The sequence below is a fragment of the Podarcis raffonei genome, chromosome 2 (assembly GCF_027172205.1).
Source record: "Podarcis raffonei isolate rPodRaf1 chromosome 2, rPodRaf1.pri, whole genome shotgun sequence".
NCBI classification, from domain to species: Eukaryota; Metazoa; Chordata; class Lepidosauria; order Squamata; family Lacertidae; genus Podarcis; species Podarcis raffonei.
Window position 1 is genome coordinate 126,103,766 of NC_070603.1, and position 14,326 is coordinate 126,118,091.

Consider the following 14,326-nt stretch of genomic DNA (forward strand, 5'->3'; position numbering starts at 1 on the left):
AAATAAACTCTTGACCCAGTCTTTTATTAATCAGAATTTTCCTGTGTAGCCTTATCACATGTGTTTCCTGTAAACAAATCAGGTCCAATTGTTCCTTTTTCAATAAATGAAAGACTTTCTTCCTTTTCTCCGGGGAGTTAAGTCCATGAATGTTCCAGCTTAATAGTTGCAGAGACATGATGTATTTAAGTTGCTTCTCCTCCAACTGCTCCCAATAAATCCTCTTGTTCTGACGGTGGTATCACTTTCTCTAACTTGTCCAGTCCCAAAGGTAGTGGTGCTTTGTCCAGTATTCCTGGTCTTAAGGCTCTTAGCTCTTCTTCACCTTCTTTTTGCAGGTCTTCTCCATAGTCTCTCAGAAATTTTTCTTTCTCCTCCACTGATCTTATTTTAGACTTTTTACCTTTAAAGGTAAAAGATAGTCCTTGGGGGAATTCCCACCTGAAGATGATTCTATTACCTTTCAGCAGGGTCACCAAATCTCCGTAGTTAGACCTCAGGTCCAAAAGATATTTTGGGATATCCTTAAATATCTCCACTCTTGATTCATTTATTTTCAAGGTGTTCTGGAAGTGCAGACTCAATATTTTGTCTCTTTCCTCTTTTGATCGTAGGGTAATCAAACAATCTCTCACCCTATTCTTTCTCCCTCCTCTTCCAAGTCTAAAAGCACTTACTATCTTAAAGTCTTGCTTATCATCCAATTTCCAAAAGTCTGCAAATTCCTGTGTTAAGAAGTCACTTAAGCTGTCTTTCTGAAGTTCAGGCACAGCCCGAATCCTCAGGTTGGTCTGCTTCTCCTTCAGTTCAATCATAGACAAAATTGACTGGTGAGCCTCAAGCTGTGTCTGATGGTCCCCAAGCTGTTTACATATCGGTGGTATCTTTTCTTCTACAGCCACTGCTTTTTCTTTTGCTTCCTGAGCTGTCTTTTGATTTGATGTGGATTCTTGCAGCAATCTTTCAATAGATTCTGTATTTGAGTTCACCTTCTGCCCCAAATTGTTAATACTTGTAGTGTTTTGGTCAATTTTATTTGTCGCTTCAGTAACTTGTTTAATTAATTTATCCAAAGATTCATAAATCTTGTTTAAAACTGAAGTAAATCCTTCTTCCGATGTCATACCTTTTGCCCCAGCTTGTACTGGGTCTTCCCCTTGTGGTACAGGAGGGCCAGATGCAGATGCTCTACGTTGCTGCAGTATTGCAGTAGTCTGTTGGTGTCTAACCTTGCCCGATCTTGTTGTCTTTTCTTCCATATCACTTTGTCTGACAGTCAAGGTCAATCCCACATCAGACTTGTTTTGCAGTGGAATTTCCCAGGCTGGTTAGAGATGGAAAATTCCCCAACCAGTTGTAACAATTTCAGAGAGCCTCTAGGGGGACACAGTAGCAGTCAGTAATAATGCAACAGAGTATCTTACCAGTTTTTCAAAAGCCCCCCCTTCAACAAAATAAATAACAGTTTCAAATCCAAAGTATCTCACTTGCAGAGTTAGCTGTCAAAAAGTTACATTGTCCACAAATAGTGCGACTCTCAATACAGCAGTTCTATTTAATCTTGGCAATTCGTTCCCAAGAATTGAGTGGTGGTCTTATATCCCTTTTTTGTCCTTCTCTTCTTTTCCTTTCAATTTTTATAAGCAGAAAATACTTTCCCTTCTTCCCTCCCTCTCCTTCAATTCAGGGAGGGAGCTCCTTTGATTTGACGTTTGGATTTTGAGTCTTTTCAACGCACCTCACCCGGTGTTGGCTTAAACAGTCTTTGCTTTCATCTTTATACAAAACGGAAGGTGGACTTCCTGTTTACACCTTCCCGCTTCAGTGCCAAATTACACCTTATTTTCCTTTAGCCTCGAATCTTAAAGCTTGACCTACTCACGGGTTGTTGTTTAGTAGCTGAATTGTCACAGGAAAAGAGGTCAGCGCTCTCCAGCAACAGCTGCGCGGCTTCACTCCACGGAAGTAGCGATCGACTCTCAGTGCCACGCCATTAACCCCCGTTCCGCTCCGGAGCCCCTCGCGGGTTTCCCTTGCAGGTTGGGGGGGCGCTTTAGGTGCCCGCCGAGTCCCACGGTCACAGGCTTCCCCCGCCTGTGATTTCCGATAGGGTCCCCGCTTCGCCGTAGCGGCAAGACCCGATTTCCGCGGAGCTTCTCCCTCCAGACTAGAGGGAATCTGCCATTGCCGATGGCGCCGCCTCCGGAAGTCACATAACACTGGTTTTGAAAGACCCGCATTGGCTCCCAGTACGTTTCCAGGCACAGTTCAAAGTGTTGGTGTTGTCCTTTAAAGCCCTAAACAGCCTCGGCCTAGTATACCTGAAGGAGCATTTCCATCCCCATTGTTGAGTCAGGGCGCTGAGGTCCAGCGCTGAGGGCCTTCTGGCAGTTCCCTCATTGCGAGAAGCAAAGCTACAGCGAACCAGGCAGAGGGCCTTCTTGGTAGTGGCACCCGCCCTGTGGAACACCCTCCCACCAGATGTCAAAGAGAAGAACAACGACCAGACTTTTAGAAGACATCTGAAGGCAGCCTTGTTTAGAGAAGCTTTTAATGTTTAACAGACCACTGTATTTTAATACTTTGTTGGAAGCCGCCCAGTGGCTGGGGAGACCCAGCCAGATGGGCGGGGTATAAATAATAAATTATTATTATTATTATAAAATTCTTATATCACCAGAAAGCAGCAAATCCTCCCCTGCTGCTTGCAGGGCATGTCCAGCTCATGATGGACGTTTGGCGAGTCTGACTGGGCCACATCCTGGCCTTGATGGACCTAAAATACGGCACACCCCGGTCCTCCCCTCTGCGTTGTATCCCCTGGCAGAAGACCTCCATTCATCTGCACTGGATTTGGAGGGGTCTCTCTGCACATGCTCTCTCTCTGCCCCCCATCACTCTACCCCCAGGAAGAGCGGGTGATTGATGCATTTCTGAAGGAGGGGGCTGCCAGCGTTGACCTTGCTCTTGTCTTTTGGGCGGGCTAAGTGGCTGGGGACTTTCCTGCCGTTGAACTTCAACCAGAGCCAATCACAGGCTCTGAGGCTGCCTGATCATCAGTTGCTGGGCAGGGAAGATCCAGCTGTTGCCAAACCCAACACTTCTTGTTCTCCTCTCTGACTTTTTTGGAGAGGCTGCTCTGCTCATCCCAAGGAAACCACCAAACCCCACTTAGAAGCCCCTGAGATAACTTTAGACTTTTGACACTTACTGCCCTTGGCAGACTCTCCTTCTTCTAACGGTCACATTTCTTGCTTCACTTACTTTCAAATGAGGCAAGCCATCCCTCTCACATTCACAGGACCTGCGGCTCTTTCTGCTGAGTGGGGCCCTGGCCTCCTGCCCCACAGCCTTCCCCTGGCAGCTCCCCTGGCCCCCCTCCCCACATGATACTTTGCAGAAGGTTCTCCTTTGCTTCTGCCTTGAGACCCAGGAGAATGTTTGCTCTTTTGCTGAAAGAGGATCTGCAAAAAATATCCCATTTCCCCTTCTAAAGAAACCGTGACAACAGCAAGGTATAATATTGCACAGCAGGCTGGGCCTTGTCTGCCAGTCCCTGCGATGTCCCTGCACAAGCCTTGGCCCCAGAAGGGACGCCTCTCCCAAACCCCCCTCTGGGGGTCATGTCCCTCCTGGAGCCTCTTGCCGGGGGAGGAAGAGCTGGACGACTCTTTTGACTGGCATTCATTTTTGGAAGGAGGCATTTCTACAAGGCGCACACAGAACAGGGGCAGAATGGGGAGAGGAGGGGAAACAGCAGATCAAGACCCCCAAAAGCAGTGACTCCTTCCCTGGGGATGTTGGGACATGTTCTGCGCCCCTGGTCTTCCACTGGTGGGTCACAGCCTGATCCCATGTGGGCTGAAACAGGAGCCCTGACACCTCGCAGATATAAAGACAAGTAGCAAGACAAGTATCCTGAAGCTGTGCACATCATTGCGGGAGACTTCAACCATGTAGAACTTAAAACAGTGCTCCCAACGCTCTATCAGCATGTGAAATGTCCCACAAGAGGGGACAAGACACTAGATAAAGTTTATTCGAATGTAAATCACGGCTATAGGGCTTTACAGCTGCCACACTTGGGCCAGTCCGACCATATGTCTTTGTTCCTGGTACCAGCATATATCCCACTCAGGAAACGGGCTCCCACAATATTAAAATCTGTTAAAATCTGGCCTGAAGGTGCTATTCACCAGCTGCAGGACTGTTTTGAGAGAACTAATTGGGATATTTTCGATCGTTCAGACCTGGAGGAGCACACGGCGGCAGTTCTGTGCTATATCAATCACTGCACAGACACTGTCACAGTAAACAAATCCATCCGGTTTTATCCCAATCAGAAACCCTGGATGAATAGAGAGGTCCAGGGCCTGTTGCGGGAAAGGAACAGGGCTTTCAGGTCAGGCGAGGTGCAGCTTTACAGTGTGGCAAGAGCAAACTTGAAGAGGGGTATTCGACAGGCAAAACGGGATTATAGGCTGAGGATTGAGGACAATTTAAGGAGCAACAACACAAGACAGATGTGGCAGGGGATTCAGCACATTACCAACTACAAACCTAACCTTGGTGCTGTCGACGGTGACCCTTTGCTGGCGGAGGAGCTTAACCTCTTCTTTGCTCGCTTCGAGAAGGAGCCACCTGAGACGCCGGTATTACAGCCACCAGCCCATAGGGGCCCCTCATTCACGGTAGAGGAGCATGAGGTGAGAAAGGTATTGAGGATGGTGAATCCGAGGAAGGCGGCTGGACCTGATGGCATCACTGGAAAGGTGTTGAAGGGCTGTGCGGATCAGCTGGCGAGGGTCTTTACTAAGATCTTCAACAAGTCCTTACACTAGTCTATTGTCCCACCCTGCCTGAAGTCGTCAACTATTGTCCCTCTGCCTAAAAAATCCACAATCAGTAGTTTGAACGACTACAGACCAGTTGCACTGACTCCAATCATCATGAAGTGTTTTGAGAAACTGATGCGCCGTCATATTATTTCCTGTCTTCCATCAACTTTTGACAACTACCAGTTTGCATACAGGGCAAATAGATCCACAGAGGACGCTATCACCACCACTCTCCATGCTGCTCTGTCCCATCTGGAGCAGCCGGGGAGTTATGTGAGGCTGCTGTTTGTGGACTTTAGCTCAGCTTTTAACACTATCCTCCCCCATAGACTGGTGTCCAAGCTAGAGGCGATTGGACTCTCCAACTCCACCTGTCTCTGGGTTTTGGATTTTTTGTCAGAACGTTCTCAGAGGGTTAGAGTAGGGTCACATATGTCCACAGCCCTTAGCCTTAACACCGGCTCACCACAGGGTTGTGTGTTGAGTCCCCTGCTCTATGCTCTCTATACGTATGACTGTACAGCCACCTATTCCAGCAACAAAATCATCAAGTTTGCTGATGACACTACGGTGGTAGGGCTCATTTCAGGAGGGGATGAGTCCGCCTATCGGGACGAGGTGGAGCGGCTCTGTGTTTGGTGTGGAGAGAACAATCTGGCTCTTAATACGGCTAAGACCAAGGAATTAGTGGTGGATTACAGGGAAAAAAAGGCGGACATTCAGCCCTTGCATATCAATGGGGAACGGGTGGAGAGGGTGGCGGAATTCAGGTTTTTGGGAGTAACTATCGATCAGGGCATGACTTGGAGCGCAAATACCACTGCTCTGGTGAAGAAGGCCCAGCAGAGAATTTATTTCCTCAGACTTTTAAAGAAGAACAATCTGAGTGAGAGACTGCTGGTGTCCTTCTACCGAGGCTCCATAGAGAGCATTCTTACATACTGTATTTGTGCTTGGTTCTCCAGTTGTACAGCTAGGGAGAGGAAGGTGCTCCAGAAGGTCATAACCACAGCACAAAGGATTATTGGTCAACCTCTCCCATCTTTGGAAGAATTGTACGGTTCCCGTTGTCTTAGGAAAGCAAACAACATCCTGCAGGATTCATCTCACCCGGGATACAGTCTGTTTGCACTACTGCCTTCTGGCAGGAGATATAGAAACATCAAGTCAAGGACAAATAGACTGAAAAACAGTTTTTACCCGAGAGCTGTGGCCCTTTTGAATGCTGTAACTCGATAGTGTGACCTGGGAGATTGATGGGTGTGGGTGTGGCTGGAATGTGGTTTGTTGGTTGTTGTTGTTGTTTTGCTTTTGTTGTTTTTAAGGGATGGCATCCAATTTCGTTGCACTTGTGCAATGTTGCACGTGTGTAATGACAATAAAGAATCTATCTATCTATCTATCTATCTAAAGATGGAGAAATGCATGTTTGGGTCGAAGGGGGGTCTGGGGTCTGGAAAGCTTGAAGAGACCTGTCTCTGCCCCACAGCCAACTCACGAAGGAGGTCTGGCCAGCCTGACTGGGCCACATCCTGGCCTTGGCTGACCTGAAACACAGTCCCACCCTCCCCTGTGGGTTGTGCCCCATAGCCTTGAGGACTTGGAGGGGTCTCTGCTTGTTCTCTCCTCTTCCTCCTCCCTCCTGCCTTAGGAAGAGATGACCCACTTTTCTCTCCTGACCCAAGAGGGAGGGGGCTGCTCTCCAAGGAAATCTCCCCCCACCTTGAGCCAAGGAGCCCCTATTCCTCTAGCAAGGGATGCTATGGGGCTTGCCCAGCCCCACTCCATTCAGCTCAGCCATTCCCATGGGGGTCCTTCCCTAAAATGGCAATTCCTCTTAAGCCATTGCTGCTGGGCTGAAGGGGGGGGCTGTGCTGTTGGGGGGGGCTGGAAGCTACTTCTCTGTGAGGAGGTTTTGCTGCGCTCCCGGTTGACCTCCGTCTCCTGGATCGTGGCCAGCTTCCCTCTTTCATTTCCCTGAATGCTGAGCTGTGCTCCAGGCCTCCCTGTGGGGGGAAGCGAAACTCCCCCCAGCGCCTTTCTGCAGCGTCTCCTCTGCTGCCAGAAACAAGGGGGCAGAAGGAGGGAGAGGTGGGGGAGGGAGACATGTGCTATGGGCCCAGAAGTCCTGCTTCTGTCACCAGGGAGCAGGCTGCCTGGATCCTGCCCCTCCTGTCCAGGGACCCCCTTGCCCCCTCCCCTTGGTCTGTTTCTTCCTCCAAGAGGCCTCCTTCCCAGCCTCAGGCAGGAGCTGCATGGACACCCAAATTACATTGGCACTGCCTGCAAGGAGAAATCTAGCACAGCAGGGAGAAAGTGTGCAGGCCAAGCCCTTGCCCCAGTTTCCTGCTTGCAGGGAGGTTATTCTGCTTCTCCTTCACATTGGGGAGAGGGCAGTAAAAACATGAAGCTGCAGCTACAGAGGAGCAGTCCTTTCTCCCTTTCTCCCATGGGAGCCATTGTGGAATATAGATCTGAAGTTTACAGCCTCAGTGCCTCTGGGGGTCCACAAAACCCTCATTTCTCACACCCAGTTTGTCCCCTGGCAGCCCATCCCTGAGCACCTTGTATTCCAAAGAGATCTTGACCCAGAGTTTCCTCCTCTCTCTCTCTCTCTCTCTTCTCTCTCTCTCTCTCTCTCTCTCCAGCCAAGACCCCTCTCTGTGGAAGTGACTCCTCCACTCTTAAACTGAGCCTTTGCCCTCAGGTGTTGCTGCTCTTTTGTGCCACCACCAGGAACTGGGCCAATGTGCGAATCAAGTTATGGGATTGGAAGCTCATGTACAGATAACCTGCAACCGTGGGCGTAGCCATGATTTTTTGGGGGGGACAGGCCTTTATTTAGGGGGCAGAACCTCAGTTTGCTTTGTGTTTTAATTGATTTTTATTGATTGGGGGCAGCTGTCCAACCCCCCCCCCCAGTGCTGTGCCCATTCTTACAACCTATTTGACTGGTCCTTTTTTGAAGCATTTTTTCCTTCAGAAAAACAAGATGCAGAGAATTCCCACTATGGGGGGGGGGCTGAGTGCTGGGATAAAATTGCCTCCTTCCTCTTTGAAGCAGAATGCAGAATGCAGAGGCTGTCACAAGCTCACAGATTGCAAACGTTGTTGTTGTTGTTGGAACATGAAGAGTCTGCCATTTGCAGTTTTGCATTTAAGCCCGGAAATAGAAATCAGAGTATTGGATTTCACATTTTACACGGATGATTATTGACAGTGGGGAGAAGACAGCCTCTTAACTCCCCCCCCCCCCCGTAATTCTTTGAAGCGGGTCTGAAAGCCAGAGATGCTCTAGTGATGACTTGTTTAAAAAGTTCCTGTTTCGAGGGAACCCAAATGTCACAATCTCCACTTCTGCCTTGAAGCACAAAACAGGGTTGGGGGAGGGGTAAAGCAGAGTTGCTGTTGCTGCTGCAGCTGCTTTGGGGGGGGGGTCTATAGTGTTGTCTTTCTGGGGACTTTCCTGGAGGGCAGGCTTGATGGGATCCAATCACAGGTCCTGACGCTGCCTGGTCATCAGTTGCTGGGCAGGAAACGCGTTGCTCTTGCCAAACCCCTTAGAGTGCAGCACTTGCTGGTCTCTGACTGTATCCTGGGCTGCTGAAGGGGAGAAGGAGCCTTTGATAGGCAAGAGGGAGGACGGAGGAGGAAGACAGCCTGCAAAGATCAGGCCAACTGCCCCACACTTTCCCCCTAACTCTTTCCCTCTGGATCAGCCCTTCTCCAGCTTCTGACTTTTGGGGATCAGCCCTCCTGCTGTGGAGGCCCCTGTTCACTTGCACCAGACCAGACTTATCCCAGATTTGAGGAATGTTGCCATACTGAAGGATCACTGCTCAGGGGCCCCTTCTTGCCCACTTGGGGTCTCTTGGCAATGCCAGACTCCGACTCTTACCCCCCTTACTGGTATCATGTAGCTGCTTCCAGATGTGGAGAGTCAGCCCTACAGCTTTGAGGGACCTCCTGCCGACTGGGGCCCTGGCATTCTGCTCCCAAGTCTTGCCCTGGCGGCGCTCCTGCCTTGCCCCTCTGCCAAACTCTGCCTTTGTCTTGCTGCATTAATTGACCCCCCCCCCCCAATTTGGATCCCACCACCTGAGATCCAGAAGAAGGTATGAGATTGCACAGCAAGCTGGGCCTTGTCTGTTGGCCTCTGAGATGTTCCTGCTCAAGGCTTGGCGCCAGGAAGGACGCCTCTCCCAAACCCCACTCGGTGCTGTCATTTACCTTCTGGAGACTCTTGCAAGGGGGGGGGGAAGAGCTCAACAACTCCTTGCATTAATTTATTTTAATAAGGCACACAAAAATAGGGGCAAGACAGGGAGGTACCATCAAAGAGTGCATCCTTCTCTGAGGGTTTTAAGGCATGTTCCAGCAACACAGTCAACTCATGATGGAGGTCTGGCCAGGCTGACTGGGACACATCCTGACCTTGCATGTCCTGAAACACACACCTCTCTAGAGTGTTGTTGCCCATGGAAGAAGACATGCATTCATGCACACTGAATTTGGAGGGGGTCTCTGCACATTTCCTCCCTCTCCCCCCCCCCCATCACACACTCCAGTCTCAGGAAGAGCAGGTGCTTTGATCTGGTGAGGCATTTTAGGACAGGGGGATGGGCTGTTCTGTTTCTCTCCTCTGTTCTCACAGAGTGGGGATCCATGGATCCTGTGGGATAATGGTTTGGGGCATCACACAACCCACAGCAGGCCCTGAGGATCGGAAGAGTTGGGTTATCAAACTGATAAGGGTCCTTTTGCTCCAGTTGGCTCACCTGGTCTTCTTTTATCTCCCAGAATGTGGCCATAAAAACACGAGGGGTCAATATAGAAGAGTGTGGAAGAAGAGTTTGGATTTGATATCCCGCCTTTCACTCCCTTTAAGGAGTCTCAAAGCGGCTAACATTCTCCTTTCCCTTCCTCCCCCACAACAAACACTCTGTGAGGTGAGTGGGGCTGAGAGACTTCAGAGAAGTGTGACTGGCCCAAGGTCACCCAGCAGCTGCAGGTGGAGGAGCGGAGATGCGAACCCGGTTCACCAGATCACGAGACTACCGCTCTTAACCACTACACCACACTGGCTCACCACTCTGATTCCAATGCTGCCCATTTCCTCAATGGTTCACCTTTTTGCTTTGAAATACTGTAATAAATATATCCAGAGCTTTTAGGCAGAGAAAACAGCACTAGAAACAAATAAACAAACAAAGATTTATTCATTGCTTTTGAAATATGGGCGCATGTATGAAAAACAGCAATTGGGCTACACAGAAGCCATTGGGAAAGAAGAAGGGATTGTGGAAGAAGGAGGGATATTTCCCTCTACATAGACAGATACAACCCTACTTTATGTGGACGAGAAAGGAGTTTGGCGACTCTAAGCAGCTAAACTTCCCCAAAAAGCTGGATGAATCCTCTTTGGGATCAATGAAACACCTGAGGGGTGCATTCCTGCAGTGAAATGCACAGAACTGAGTAAGGTGAATGGTTTTGGGTAAGTGGGGTGGAGATATGAATTAGTATGCCTGACCCTCTCTTGGCAGGGGGTCTCCTTGAGCCATGCAGATACAAGGCCAGGCAAAGCAGGAAGCCCCCACAAAAAACTATCCTGACTCAACCATGGAGTTTGGGGGAGGATCGGCAGTCAAACCACAAGCCCCTCTGTCAGAGATGATTTAGCTGAGATTCCAGCAATGCAGGGGGTTGGACTAGATGACCCTTAGGGTCCCTTCCAACTCTACAATTCTATGATTCTATAAAATGCACGATTACTAGCCAGCCGGAAGCAAAGGCACAAGGGAGTTTCAGAACCTGCATAGAGGGAGCTGTAAATGTTGCACCATGGCAAGACATTAAATGTGAGTAAAACATATACTTTACCAATTTAATTAAACACTCCTAGAGCAATTTCTTTGCTAAGAGGGAAACATAAAAGGGAGAAAAGTAATGTAAGTCTGCCTAAGCATCTTTGGCTATCATAATTGTTCTCGAAAGTTAAACATATGATCCGAGAAGCTTCTAAGGATAATCTGCACACGGAGGAAGCAACTCCTTCCGGCTGATTTGTAGCAGAAGAGACTCTTGGCAAAGGAGATGAGCTGAGAGGGTTGAAGGAAGAGGCTGTCAGGAAAGGAATCCCCCATTATCTGAAAAGGAAGGAGAAGGGGGCTGGTGAGCTGGGAGTATTGAGGCTGAGCACCTTCTGGGCAGGATGAGGCCCACCCCACCCCTTTGCTGTGTATTTTGGCTTCCCTTGCATTTGTCTCTGATCCCCTGAAGGGAAACGGGTTCGACTCACATGAAGCCCCTGCGATCGTTCATCCTCATGGCCTTGAAGAAAAGGATGGTGCCAGCGATGATGCCCAGGATGCCAAAGGCCAAGCCCAGGGCACACAGCACGTTCTCCATCGTCTCCGGGATGGGAGAGGGCGCCTTGGAAACTGGGATGGAGAGAGAGAGGATGAGGTAAGGAGGGACTCTGTTTCTCTGTGTGTGTTCAGCAGAAGAAAGAACCCAGAAATCCTGACGCACCCGCCCCACAGCCCTTAATATACATTTTTAAGTTAAACTGATAGAAACTACCTCAAGGAACACCTTTTTGTGTCCACAGCTAGCAAGAGCAGAATAAATTATTAAAAACTTACTCTGATCATCAGAACGTGTTTCTTATAAGCCATGAATCTGGGTTTCTGAGTTCAAGTCCCAGAGAAAAGCCCCAATCCTGCCTGGTGCTTACCCCAGATCTTCTCCATCTTTCCCTCTGGGATGCCCCAGTGCTCCACCTGGCAGACGTAGATGTCTCCCTGCTCAGGGACGAAGGGGAGGTAGGAGAACTTGCGGAAAGTGTTGTCCACGCTGGGGTAGAAGTCTGTCTCCTCCACGCCCTTGGAGACCACCTCGTTGTTCTTCAGCCAGGTGACGTTCAGCACTGGGGGGGAGAACCTGTCCACAAAGCAGATGAGGACGTTGGGGTCCCCCAGTTCCACGGCATTTTCCGGGTACACAGTGGTCGAAGGAGCAACTGAGGAAGGAGATGGAGAAAGAAATGGGATTAAAACCCATTTTAAGCAGTCTAGAAGTGGAAAGCATAGCAATTAGGTGCTGTGGGTATTTTTGCACTGGGTGTTCAGGTTTGGGAATGCCCCTGAGCTTGTACAGAGTGCAATGCTGCCCCTCCCACCAGGCTTCCCTTCCCTTTTAGCCTGTCTCAGTCAGCCAAGGACTGGCTCCCTGGAGCAGAGTTCCCTCTGGGGAGGCAGAAAGGGGTCCTGAAGGGTCTTCCGTGTCAGGAGCCAAGAGACCACCCCCTGCCTGCCCCCCAGCTCTCTCCCCTGCCCCCCTCGCATGTCTTACCATTCAGGGCACGGGTGCGGTTGCTTCGCTTCATGAGCACCTCCATGTTGTTCTTCATGACGGCGATGTTGGCCAGGGCGCCCTGCACCTCGAAGCTGGTGAAGCGCTGGAAGTCCGGCAGCCTCCAGACGTTCTGCTTCTTCTCCCAGTCCACGTGCAGGATCTCCTCGTTGTCAAACTCCAGCAGGAACTCCCCGGACTTCTTCTCCGAAGGGAAGCTCTCCTGGAAGAAGTCCAGCTCCACCAGGGTGTCCTCCACTGCAGGGGTGGGAAGGAGAGAGGGAGGCTTTAGGACCCCGCAGCAGGATGAGGGAGAACCTGCCGCATTGCTAGGAATGGGGCCACCACCAGGAAGGCTCTCTAAGAAGACGGGGGGGGGGTTTCATTTGCTCCCAAGCACACAAATATGTAAGTTTTAAAATCCCCTTGCACTTGAATGTGGGCGACTCTGGTAGAAATTTGGAATAATCATTCAAGAGAACAATCCATGTCTCCATGTGCCTAGATCTCCACTTTGCTCCCAAAGTGAAACCAGTAATAAATGCATTTCCTCTCTCAACCGTGGATCACCCACAGTCACCCCTTGAGTTACCTCATGCCACGAATTAAAGCTTTGGGCATGCTTTTAAAAGAAATAAATCTGTTGGACAAACAGACGGAGTCATTGGCCACGCGCCTCTTTCCTTTCCTAAAGCGACTTCCTTGTGGAGTTCACTCACTCACTCAAACTAAATCGCGTCTTCTCGGGAGTGAAGTCCCTTTGCGTCCGGCTGGGTTCCCTGCCAGGCAAGTGGCGATATGGGGGGCAGCCGAAGAGGGCAGGTTCTGGCCCCTTTTGTGCCAGGAGAGAGACCACTCTGTCTTCGGGGGCTATGGGGGGGCTGGTGCCTTTTGGGGGCGACCACTGGGGGCTTCCAGACCAGGCAGGTCTCTGTGGCAGCCGAGCCCACAGGGAGGAATAATAATTCTTCTTTTATTTCCCTTTCCCTCCTTGTAACAGGAAAGGCTAGGGGCACAGACTCCGATCTTTTAAGCAAGGTGTGTGTGTAGGGGGGAAATGCTGTTTCCACCCCGTTTTCCCCTCTCTCTTTTTTTAGACCACCTTACATGAGGGACCAAATCCTCCTTGCCCGTCACCCCCCCATTCCACGCACCTCCCAGCACTCTTTCGTGGGCGGGGGAACGTCCAATTCCCTTCCTCCCCCCATCCCTCTGCATTCCCGGGCGCAGCTTCTGCACCTGTCGGGGGGAGGGGGCTTCTCCTCCCGTAGCCCAAGAGACCCACAAGCAACGCCCGGGGGCGCAGTCTTTCTCCCCCAGCCCCCCTCCCCTGACATCTCCCCCTCCCTCTGCCCCCCTGACCTTTCAGGGCTCCGGCCCCCCTTGGCGGGGCGAGGAGGAGGGTCGCCCAGAGGCAGCAAAGGGCTCTTCCTCCTCCTCCTCTTCCTCCTCTGGGCTCCATCTCTGCAGCTCTTCCTGGGCCGAGGCGGGCGAGGGGCGACTCAAGCCCAAGTGTCCCTTGCCCCTTCCTCCTGGATGCTCGCCCTCCAAGTGGCTGTGGGGCGGGGGCGGCCAGGGGGCGGCTTTGGCGGAGCAGGAAAGTCCCTGCCAGCTCGGCCAATGAGAAAGCGCCCTGGCGATGACCAGCCTGTCTCCAGGTAAACCATCCCCAGGCAGGAGCCTCAGCCGGAGACGGAGCGAAAACAGCAGGAAAGGGGGAGCTAATGGGAGGGGGCGCTGGATCTCCCCAAGAGGGGAGGGGCCTCCTCCGGGGAAGGGGCTGCGGGGGCTCCTCTCTGTCTCCCCCCCGTGTGTTTCTTCATGGGGCTCCTCAGACACCAGCACCAGGGATGTTTCTTGCAAAGGGGAGCTGGGGGCTGGAGGGGGGGTTATTTGGGGGAGGGGTCTCCTTATTGGGGGGCTGCCAGGTCTCCTGGGGATGCAGGCTGGGGGGCGAAGAGGGGGAGCCCCCTCCCTCAGCAGACAGTTATTCCCCACCTGAAACTGAAATTTCCTTTTTTGCTGCCAGAGTAAACTTTTGGATGGAACTGACAGATTCCTCTTAAGCTTTATATCCCCCCCAAGGTTTTCTGGGGAAGATCTTGATTCACACGCGACGCAACGACAATGGA

The 14,326-nt window shown here is 50.9% G+C and overlaps 1 protein-coding gene across 1 annotated transcript; it reads right to left on the reverse strand.

The window, feature by feature from the left end:
* Positions 1-10,040: 10,040 nt before the first annotated feature.
* LOC128409559 (HLA class II histocompatibility antigen, DR alpha chain-like) lies at positions 10,041-13,833 on the reverse strand. The gene is made up of 5 exons (XM_053380148.1): positions 13,557-13,833; positions 12,195-12,452; positions 11,578-11,862; positions 11,140-11,281; positions 10,041-10,987 (listed from the first exon to the last, which is right to left on the reverse strand). The coding sequence occupies exons 1-5, from the start codon at positions 13,654-13,656 to the stop codon at positions 10,984-10,986; spliced, it is 789 nt and encodes a 262-aa protein (XP_053236123.1). The 5' UTR covers positions 13,657-13,833; the 3' UTR covers positions 10,041-10,983.
* Positions 13,834-14,326: the final 493 nt, after the last annotated feature.

Coding starts and splice junctions, on each gene's coding strand:
- LOC128409559 (XM_053380148.1), bottom strand. CDS start 13,656: ATGGAGCCCAGAGGAGGAAGAGGAGGAGGAGGAAGAGCCCTTTGCTGC. Junction 12,453..13,556: donor GGGGGCCGGAGCCCTGAAAG/GTCAGGGGGGCA, acceptor CCACCCCTGCAG/TGGAGGACACCCTGGTGGAG. Junction 11,863..12,194: donor CCGCACCCGTGCCCTGAATG/GTAAGACATGCG, acceptor CTCCTTCCTCAG/TTGCTCCTTCGACCACTGTG.